Source organism: Gobio gobio (assembly GCF_949357685.1).
Source record: "Gobio gobio genome assembly, chromosome: 9".
Lineage (NCBI taxonomy): Eukaryota > Metazoa > Chordata > Actinopteri > Cypriniformes > Gobionidae > Gobio > Gobio gobio.
This window is the reverse complement of record NC_137115.1, coordinates 51,711,828-51,723,981: the sequence shown is the minus strand read 5'-3', so window position 1 is coordinate 51,723,981 and position 12,154 is coordinate 51,711,828. Positions and strand designations below refer to the sequence as shown.

At 35.8% G+C, this 12,154-nt stretch overlaps 1 protein-coding gene across 6 annotated transcripts in view; it reads right to left on the bottom strand.

Annotated features, from left to right (window-relative positions):
• Positions 1-8,508, bottom strand: part of ryr1b (ryanodine receptor 1b (skeletal)) — a 177,737-nt gene extending 169,229 nt beyond the window's left edge. For all 6 annotated transcript variants that reach the window (XM_079825048.1, XM_079825049.1, XM_079825050.1 and 3 more), the window contains exon 1: positions 8,195-8,508. In XM_079825048.1, coding sequence (XP_079681174.1) covers positions 8,195-8,242 — 48 coding nt within the window. In that variant the 5' untranslated portion in view covers positions 8,243-8,508. The remainder of the gene's footprint in view (positions 1-8,194) is intronic.
• Positions 8,509-12,154: the final 3,646 nt, after the last annotated feature.

Here is a 12,154-nt window from a genome sequence, read left to right as displayed (position 1 = left end):
CTCCCTCCTGAGTGTCAGGAGCTTATAGTGGTGAAACTATAAAAGGAAACGGCTGTTATAGCCTGGAACCCGAATACCCCCTCAAATGCACTTCAACACCACTGATGCTATTCTCTCTCTCTCTCTTTTCCATCGCTTTATTTTCAACACCTTCAAGGAGCTCAGTAAAACCTGGAGAAAGCTATCCGTTAGGATTCGCATTCATCTCAATGGCAGTTGCTCGGCTCCCGCAGAACCTCCTTTGAAAACATGGCGTCTTTGGTATTGGGACTTTTACTGTCAATCGCCTGAGCCATAAATGCACTGTGATTCTGGAGCCACATGAAAATGATGTCCGCTTTTGCACCGTTCACACTGCTTAACCGCTCCATGTGGTTTCATTTTCCATACTGAGAATACTAGGCCGAGAACAGTTTGTAAACGCGCCTTGCCGAACCAGGCTCAAGTGGAAATAAAACTGTTTCCTCACCATTCTAGAACCGTTCGGCCAGACCTGACGATGGAAAAGTGGCTATTCATTACCTAGTGGTACCATAAGGGGCCATTCACAAAGTCTGCACGTCTTAATGCACAGATCAGATCTTTTGACCATATTTTTTGGCCCGCCTGTTTATATTCACTTAAGACAGTGTTACTCATACGGCTCGCGAGAGCTTAAAGGTGTATAAATAGGTGTAGAAAATCGCAACTTTTCATTTTCAGTTTGTCTTAGCACACGATGTAACTGTAGAAGAGTCAAGTTTTATATAGGAAAAATATTGAAAGTGTCTTTGGTCATTTTTTGAATGAGATGCTAATGGACCGATCAGAATCAATTATGTATGCTAAGCTATGCTAAAAGTGCTAACGCCAGATACAAAGATCGGCTGAATGGATTCAAAAACGGTAAAACTCAACTATTTAACTCTAGGGGACTTGTAAAATGAGCCTATTTTCAAAAAAAGTGGAGTGTTCCTTTAATCTGCGGCTCGCATGGCAGTACATAATACGGTGAAATGATCATGCAGTCATACATATATTTCATAAAAACAAGCAGGGATATAACATTAAAAACTCAAAGTGTCTGCTCAATTACAAATAATTTATATAAAAAAAATACCCCAAAACAGTGACTAGAAAGGATATTTAAACTTGCTCTGCCCTTACGTCCATGACTCACTGCAGAGTTTTTGCTTTTTTTCCAGCTTTTAACGGCAAATGTGCCCTTATAGACCAACACGTTCTCATGAAATGCGCCTCTATAACACAAATTGTATCGTGCGATTTATACGCCAAATGACTTTTTATGTGTATATGATACGCATTGTCAACTAGGTTGAGTGGTGTGGATTGTGCCAGCATTATGAGCACAGACAGTGCACCAGAATCCAGTTCTCTTTCGCTCTTGAACAAACTATAACACACAGAATTATGCCTAAATGTCTGTTTTGTCGAGTATCCTCATAAGAACAGTTTTAAATGGGTTTAATAATGTCTTAAAGAGTTGTGAGGAAATGGGACGCGTGTAACAGCCAACTGAACTGGACTAGACACCGGGATTAAATACACATAAACAGAGGGAGAAACAAACTAGATAATTGACAAGACACACCTGAACAGAACAAACTCAATCAGTAACCATAGAAACAAACAGGGGCCGAATCCGAAATCACCCCCTATACCCTCAAACAGGGCATTATTTGAGGGGACAGCCATTTGTAGTGGTGTCCGAAACCATATTGGACGTTATTGAGTGCACTCATTCAATCCCACATTGTACCGCAATAATGAGTGTACAGCCGATGTACAAACAGCTCGTTTTCATTCACTCCTTCAAGTGAACTGTATTAGTGGACTAACCTAGGGAAAAGTGAATGAGGGTTTAGAGTAGGGATCGACCGATATGGATTTTTTTAGTGCCGATGCCGATACCGATTTTTTTTCATCAGCCTTAGCCGATGACCGATAAGGGCTGCCGATTTTCCAGAGCCGATATTTGGAGCCGATACTGCTTTTGCTCCCTCAATTTACATCATAAAAATTACACAATGATCAAGATGATAACAATTTAAAATTTACAATTTAAAAAAGGAACATTAATTGAACAAAAAAAAAAAACTATATTTAAAAAAACAGGTGAGGTAGAACAAGAAAAAAAAGAGTTCAGTGGTGAAAATACATTCTGAAAATAAATATTTAAGCATAAATAAAATAACTACACTATTGCACACAGTATCAACAAGCAAGCAGCATAATAAAGTGCACACTGACTGTACTATACTTAATTTTAAAACTATTTACAACCTAGTCATTTAATGGTTACACTCTAAAAAATGCTGGGTTAAAAATAACCCAAGTTGGGTTGAATATGGACTAACCCAGCAATTGGGTTGTTTTGACCCAGCAGTTGGGTTAAATGTTTGGTTAAAACAACCCAGTTGCTGGGTTAGTCCATTTTCAATCCAACTTGGGTTATTTTTAACCCAGCATTTTTAGAGTGTAGGTGCACTTAACTTAATCTCTTGTAGAGCAACATCAGCGGTAATTCAGGAAAAAATCTCCCAATGCTCCACGTGAAACTTCAGTCTTTCGACCTTTTACCATCGTGTCAATTCTCAATTGATTTTGATTAATATGCACGAGGGAGGGAGAGCAAGACAGTTTGAAGACGGTGAGAGCTGCCTGTGGACGCCTGTCTGTAAATAATGCAGGGGAAAAAATATCGGTGAACGCAGCAGCCTTGTATCGGCCGATGCCGATACACGTAAAAATATGGGGCCCGATATATCGGTCTAACACTAGTTTAGAGGGCGATTTCGGATTCAGCCCGTGAGAGAACCGAGCAAAACTGAACTCATTAACAGACACAGGTGACAGGGGTGAAATCGAACAAATGGGCAAATACGAATAGAATACAATGAAAACGAATCTAAAACTCAGACATTAACAGAACAGAGAAACAGATCAAAAACAAACTCAAAATGTGACACACGTGCAACAATCTGAGTCTGGTCAGATGTGAGTAAAAAAAAAAAAAAAAACATGTTCAGTGTAAATGTAACCAGAGATGCAGTGGAATGTGAAAAAGGTCTAGAGACGTGTTTTTTGATCGCTGTGTTTTTAAAATGCTGTGTCATGCACAAGATGCTGCAAAAGACGCAAGCACAATGATCAAACATGTGTGTCTAGTTTACATAGACATAAACAATAGGACACTAGTGCAGAGGAATGGAAAAATGCCCTTAAGAACACTAAGGATGAAACATTACTGTGAAAGAGTGGCATGGCATGTCTCAGAAACCAAAGGGCTTTCCTGAAAGGATTCCCCCAAGGACACATACTGTTGAGCCCTTCAGAAAACTGCCAGTTCTTGACTGAAACATGCTGAGTCACTGTATGGATTACAGCAGTTGCACACACTCTCCAGCACACAATACCTTGATCGGCTCTGAAATATATGCAAAGAAAAATCTCACATAATCAAAACACACTTCATTAGAATGATGCTGGGATATTGGCATGCATGCAGATGAAGATTGAAAATCACAAATTCATTTTTGTATTCATATTTCTTAACAATAGCTGGAAAGTAAAAAGCAGCAAAGCTGATAAAGATGGATTATTGCTGCTTTAGGGCCCATAATTATTAAACCACAGCGACAGAATATGTTCTCTCATACCTGTGTACTACATGCACTCTCCTCTTTCCCTTCCACTCATCCCTCTCTTCTCCAGTCCTCATACAGTGATATAATACAACAAAGCGAGAAAGTGGGAGTGCTGAGAGGAAGAGGTGGGTCATTTCTACCACACACACACACACACACACACACACACACACACACACACACACACACACACACACACACACACACACACACACACACACACACACACACACACACACACACACACACACACACACACACACACACACACACACACACACACACACAGTCAAAAGAGTTTCTTCACACCAGATGACTCTAAACATCAACCATAAAACACAACTTAATTATTCATGTAACCAAGAGAGCAAAATGTTCCAAAATCACATTTGAAATCTAATGACGCCTGTAAAAGCATCATCTTCACTTCAGGCAAGTCCAGTATAGTCTGCATCCTTCCCTTCCCGACAACAATACAAAAATGTCTTTACGCACGTGTGGGCTCAGAACAGCTGTGAGACTTTGTTTTGGTGTCTCGTGAAGAATATAAAAATCTGACCTTTGATCATAAAGGCGTGAGGGATTCTTTGTGGCATTGTCATCCACATAAAGCTCTTATTAACATTCCTAAATGAGGCATGAGGGTGTATTGTGACAGATCAGCTGATCCCACTGGCCAAATGGATTGACAGTCGTCCAGACAGACGTCTCAAAAGATCATATTCAATATCCAGTGCATCAATTTATAAAACTGTTAGCCAAAACTCATTGTCTGGCAACTGTAAATAGCCTACAGTTAGACCAGCGAACACATGCAATATATAATTCACTGTATATTATAGGAAACATTTAAGAATATTTTTATACTTCATTTTAATAATAAATATTTTTTTTTTGTCTCAAATCCAAGTTACTCAAAATTCACTTACAGTTTATAGAAATATTGGTAACACTATCCACTATACAGGTTTCATTAGTTAACATTAGTTAATGTATTAACTAACATGAACTGTACATTTGTTAGTGTATTTGTTTATCTTTGTTAATAAAAATACAGCTGTATGGTTTGTTCATGTTAGTTCACAGTGCATTAACTAATGCTAACAAGATTTTAGTAAAGTATTAGTAAATGTTTTCAGATTATATAAAAACTGATTATATAAAAAATAAAGCAAGGTTATTTTTTTACATATAAAATATATTTTATATGTTTAAACAAATATAGTTTTTTATATATATAATTGTAAAAAATATGTTTTGCACATATAACATTCTGTTATAATTTCATATGTATATAGTTGACAACAAAGATTAATAAACGCTTTATACCGGTAAGTGTTATTATTTCATTATTAGTTCATGTTAACTAATGTAGTTAACTTATGAACCTTATTGTAAAGTGTCACCAAATTATCCAATAAAAGAAATAGAAATGCCACACATTGCTTAATTATTAATGCATTTAACTGCTTATGGAACACTGGTTTTACTTTCACTTTCTTTATATTACTGTTACCCCCATTTTAAAAGTAATAAAATAAAATGTGATTTTGTGTCTAGTGATTTTACCTCAGTTAAAGCCTGGTAAAGGATTTTTATAAAATAAGAACCCATGATCAAAGCCTTGAGAGCCTTTTGTATTAATAATCCATAATCTTCTTAGGAACCCACATACATACTGTGATTTTTGACATTAGCTAAATGCCACAATGGCATCACGAGCCTAGGGTCCTTTATATTTTAAATGAATTAACCATGATTTTGTGATTCCTTAAGTTTAATAACGGTATGTTCTGCTCAGAACTGCTCATAAAACATTCACTATAGGCTTAGATGGAAAGGATCTCAAGCTGACTAGCTGAAGACGTTACTGTAGCTTTAAGCCCGATTTATACCTCTGTGTCGAGTGTATGCCATAGCTACATCTTAGGCTGTGTGTTGCATGTGTAGCCTACGACGTACCCTGACGTGCACCTCTCCAAAAATTTAATTACGCGTCAATTCTACGCAGACTGCAAGCGCTGTGATTGGTCTGCCAGAACCCCTCCCTCAGGTCAATAAATAAATACAAATCTGCGATAGGAGTGTGTGCGTGTCCAGAAATGCGATGATAGTTTCATACTTTCATCTGCTATAACACAATATTTTGTAGTCCAGAGATTCTTTATGTTAGTGAATAAATACATAGATCCGCTGTGTATAGTTTATTTTCTCATTAAAACCAAAGATGTTAATGGGCGATTGTATATCAAGAACAGGGACACATTTGGGTGCATTACGTTTTGTGATTTCAACGAAACAAATAGTCTCCGCAACAGCAATCGATTGAAGCGATATCTGCGCACAAGCCACCGATACTGATATAAATTAAACGTAGACAACAACGCAGAAGTATAACTGAACACCAACGCGTAACTTGCGGCGTAGGTCCGAGTCCGACGCAGAAGTATAAATCAGCCTTTACCCATTAATAGACACGATACTTCCTTGAAAATAAACTACAGCACAGCGAAAATAACCATTATGAAATGAGCTTCACAATAGATAATGCTTTACACCTAACTCTGTTAGAGAGATACATATGAGTTTATCTGTTCAATAAAACACCTTATTCGCCTGTTGAGTAATAAACGCTTTTACGACATTTCAAATCCCCCAGTTCTCGCCATCTCAGAAAAGCCAAGCTAATGTTGATTCTTGTTTTATTACGAGCTAAACGGGTGAGGTTGGAGATTTAGCGGATCCATGTCAACCTTTCTCACTCGCTGTGACAACTAACTTCTACCACTTCCACACTAGACACACACACACACCTAACCTCTGCCACTCCCACAAAAGACACACGTAAAAGCAGGCGGAGCAACTTTACTCTATTTACAGAAATGACGAGACACACACGAGCGAGTGATGTACTGTATGTACGCACTCTCACGCGGAAATCATCACGACAGGTCTAAAATATAAACACTTATAATAGGCTTACCACAGTGAATCAGGGTAGGAGATGTTTTGGAAGAAGGATTGATGATGTATTAACTAATTATAAAAATTTTGAGCAAAAAAGTTACATAGTGCACCTTTAATTATCAGGTATTGATAGTTTATCTGATTTTTTTTAAACATTTTAATTAAGACTTCGATTATTTTAATATGTTATGGCATGGTTTCACAGACAGGGCTTAGACTAAACCAGGATTAGGCCTTAGTTCAGTTAGGACACTAAATTAGCTTTTATAAACATGACATAGAAAGAAAAAAAAACATTACTGGTGTGCATCTTGAGACAAAACAATGGCACTGATATATTTTAAGATAAGTGCAAGTTGCTTTCAGTTAAAACAGCTCAAACATGCCTTTTAGTCTGGGACTAGCTTAAGTCTTATCTGTGAAATTGGGGATATATATCATATAATATACAGTCCCAGACTAAACTGCAAGTTTGAGCTGTTTTAACTGAAAGCAACTTGCACTGGCATATCTTAAAATATATCAGTGCCATTGGTTTTTATCTCAAGATGCACATCAGTAATGTTTTTTTCCCTAAGGCTACTTAAATTCCCTAATTGAACTAAGGCCAAATCCTGGCTAAATCTAAAATGGGCCTTTTTTTTTTGTAACTTTTAAGTTATCCTGCAGCCCCCCTGAAAATTTGCTGAGGCCCCCTAGTGGGGGGACAATCTCCGCTTTCAATTTTCCACTTCTCTCAATCTCCTAATATATGTCACAAATGCTATATAATTCCAATTCTGCTTGTTCTTGTCCTTCTCGTATGCCCTTTTCCCTGAGTATGTCCAACTCTACAGTGCACTGCTCAGTTTGAGAGATGAGGGGGCAGAGGCCAGCTGTCCCCCCTCAAGGAGCTGGCCTGCTTGTTGCGTCTTCCTCTCCGCTTTTAAAAGTCTCTCCTTTCCTGAGGTAAAAATAGCTAACGATGCAAACAGATGCACCAGCCGCTGTCCATCCACACACATTCACATACATCCATCGAAATGACAGAATCTTCTGGAAGAATATGCAATAAAGTACAATACGAGTTCACAGTCTGCAGTAATAAAAGCAGGACATGTCCCTGATTAGAGACGAGTTGTTAGGCAGACTATCAAGTCCATAAGCAGGTCAAAAAGACATGTGGGCCACCATAAAAATAGTCAACGAAATACAGGATGAGAAACAGGCTTGCAAAACTGTCCAATACATTGAATAAAGCAGGAGAGTGTGGATGGGGAAGTTAACAAAATATCTATTAGGGTGTCAAGCACTTGACAAATAAATAAGCATGCATGCTTAAAAACAAACGCACAGATCTATAATCACATGCAGGAACATTGTACAACAGCAGCAATGTAACCAAATGTTCAAGATTGAGGGGAACCAGATAAAAAAAAAGTTAATATTTACCTACACTACTAAACCGCTAGTCTAAATATAAGGGGGGGGGGCATGAGTGTCCCCCTCAGTGTCTATAGTGAAAAACTCTTTCGTTGAACTCCGAGTCCTCCCAAAAAAAACATTATTATGAAGTCAAAAACAGGTCAAGCGACACTTACCGTCCGTAGGAACTGTATCTCTTCATCTCCCCCCTCTCCATCTGCCATCCTTCTCCGAGGGTTATTTGCAGCTCCTCAGGAGAAATCAGAAAATCCTTCCGTTTTGTCTTCAGTGTTTCAGTGTCTTCTCTCTCTCTCTCTCTCTCTCAGTGTGTGTGTGTGTGTGTGGGTGTGCTGGAGGACAGCGTGAGTCCTGTAGCTCTCACGGTGGAGTGAGAGAGAGTGACAGAAGATTCAGCACCGCTCCTGTCTCTCTCTCTCTTTCGCTCTCTCTCTCTTTCGCTCGCTCTCTCTCTCTCAGCTTCCTTGCTCTCAGATCCTGTGGATGGTGCTCTACCTTCTTACACACTCACACTGCAACCATATTTGCACAACTGGGCCACCCCCTTTGCCTAAAACTGATCCTCGCACAAGTCTAATGAGCTATAAATGGAAAATGTGCTTGTGTGTGAGATGATGTCTGGCGGAGAAGACACTAAGACACACATGTACTCACTCATACAGGAATACAAGAAATCTGAATTATAGCTGAATTAGTCATAATCTACATTTGTTTAGTTTTTCAGAACTAGTGATCTATAACAATATTTGCGCACAAACACACGGTAAACAGCTTGAACACAGTGCAGTCCTAATGTGAGCCGCACACAGCCAGATATATTGGGCACATATGTGTCCTCAGCACGCACTGAGACTGAAACAGAATACAGCCGGAAAATTAACAGACATACATTCAGATGAATGAAATGTATTTCTGGCACTGCATTTTAAATTGATATATCAATATTAATGAATTCTGATTATAAAGTTGTTTCTATTAATATATAATTGTAAATTGCTTAAACAATTAATAATATTTAAATAAATAAATAATATATATTTATATAGGCAATTTAAATAAATGTAATAAATAATATCAATATATTAATTAATTCTGATTATATATTAGGTTTTTATATAAAAAATATGTACAAAAAACTAAGTTCTGCATATAGTAATATCTATTATATTAATATCTGTTATGTTAACACTAACAGATAAAATATATAGATATATTTAAATATATATATATATATATATATATATGTATATATATATATATATATATATATATATATATGTATATATATATATATATATATATATATATATATATATATATATATATATATATATATTAATATCTGTTCTGCGCTTATTAATATCTATTATCTTAATATCTGTTATGTGTATATATATATATATATATATATATATATATTTATTAGTGCTGTCAAACTAAACGATTAATCAAATCCAAAGTAAAAGTTTGTGTTTATAAATGTGTGTGCTACTACCGTGTATAATTATTATGCATATATAAATACACATATACATGTATATATTTAGGGGGGGGAATTATATTTATACATAAAATATTTATATTTATATATTTAATACAAATTATTACAAATTGTATATATGCCAAATATTTCTTAAATATATACATGTATGTGATGTATATATACATCATAATTATACACAATACACACACATATATAATGTCAACTATATATATATATATATATTAAATTATAACAGAATGTTATATGTGCAAAACATATTTTTTACAATTATATATATATAAAAAAACTATATTTGTTTAAATATATATTTTATATGTAAAAAAATAACCTTGCTTTTTTTATATAATCAGTTGTTTATATACATGTATATAAACAATTGTAATAAATAATATCAGTATATTAATGAATTTGGATTAAATATTAGGTATTTTTATTTATAACCGTATTTTATTATTGTGTAACCGTCCTAATCGTTGCTTAAACAACTAAGTATATTTAAATAAATAAATAAATACAATAATAAAATATATCTATATATTTAATCAAATGTATTAAATATACATTTGTAAATTTGAAAATTATATAAATGAATATATATACAGTAACAAATTATTTACAGTATATTTTAATATCATTTAGTACATGTAGGATACAAACTGTATTAGAATACAAATGAGTTAGTTTGACCAAAATGTGGGTGCTCTAAATTCCCTTTCAATCTGCTGAAGTATGACTTTTGTCTGATGACCTTTCTCTAATGCAGAAAATATTTTAGTTTGGAAAAATACTGTATACACTATATCCACATTATTGTGTCATTTTAAGACTCTGGATCAGGAACGAAATGCAAGTGATGAAAGTAAAATCAACACAAGAGTCCAACAGGGCACTGAGCCAGCAGACCAATTAAACAAGCAATTAATTAGATAGATAGATAGATAGATAGATAGATAGATAGATAGATAGATAGATAGATAGATAGATAGATAGATAGATAGATAGATAGATAGATAGATAGATAGATAGATAGATCAATCTAATCATATATTCAATCATATTTGCCTTTTCTGCGTGCACACATTCGGCTAGACAGTCTGACAGCTGCATAAGCAACACACCCCTAAAATTACTCAAGGAAAATCAGCCAACGTGCTGCACTCAACCACACACACTCATACACCACGAACACACATAAACATGACAGCTGGCATCTCTCCTCACCTCCACAGTCTCCATCCAAGTGTCATCTCTGTGCGTGTCCCTCCTCTCTCTCAAGCCAAACTGCAACTACATCAGAGTATGGAGTAACAGGGATGCTGATGGATTTTGGAGGGGTCTGAACTTCAGAGAGCATGCTCAGACACCACGTAATGAAGACTGGGAACCCGACGTCCTGTAGTCCTTCAAAGTCACCGCTAGATGGCAGCGCATCACCTCACAAACTCACTACGGAAATACATTTGAAGCTAGAATTATTTACAGTGGGCTATATTATAATATGAGACATGTATTAGGTCACTATAATACATAAGATTATGATACATAATAACATAACACTCTTTATATGATAATAACTAGTTTCATTATCATTTAATAAAACGCTTACCGACGGTATTCATATTTAATAACGGCTTGACAGCTTCATCACGGCCTTTCAAATGAAAAGATAAATAATTAACTTAAACTTAATCATATATTTGCCATGACATTTAAAAGTTTTATTTTACATTTAATCCTTCAGTGACTCGAAATGAGACAGTTTGGTTTTTTTAAAACTTCTGTTCCAACGGTCTCCACTTCCGGTCGGAAAGCTTAGCGACCAATCACAACTTTTAATACTCGAACATGTGATTAAAAAAATATTATTATTAATTAATTAATATGTTTTTAAAGTACATTTATTCAGTGTAGTCTCAATGTAAGTGCATAAAACTGCATACATTTTATTATATATTAAAAAAAAATTTATATGGAGTATGAATACAATGACAGGCCTATGAGAGCTCCTTCAAACAAAAGAAACTTTACTTTATATAGAATAACAGTCTACTCTATATATAAAAACTGTTTCCTAGTACCAAGTTACCACATTTTGTGTAGAAGCAATAATTTACTATAGTTTTTTGGTGGAACCCATTGTTTGCTAATAATATTTGTGCCCTGGCTGACCAACATCAGATGAAGCAAATAATAGCCTGTATGGGCTCGATAGAACCAGTTTCTAGTAGCTGAGGGGACAATTTAGTTTTATTTCTATTAACACATTGATTATTTTAAACACTGACATTGGGTGCCGATGTGGTTTCTTGGGTTATGCAATTGCAGAATGTGCAGCGAGACGTCAAAAAGAGAAAAGCTATTAACAAAGTCCAGCTCCTGTTTCTGACAAATACACAATCAGATGTAACTCTGTAAAATAAGCCAGTGCAAGTGCTTCCTTGCCATATGAAAGACTAGTTTAACCATTTTGAGGAAGTAAACAAAGGTGGAGTGATGAGCAAGGGCCCTGTTGCAAGTTCATTTGTGGTAGAAACAGTCTTCACACAACACACAAACGCTTCTGCAGCAACTCAGAGATAAATGTGTCCCCAACAGAGCAGAGCAGACAAGCCAC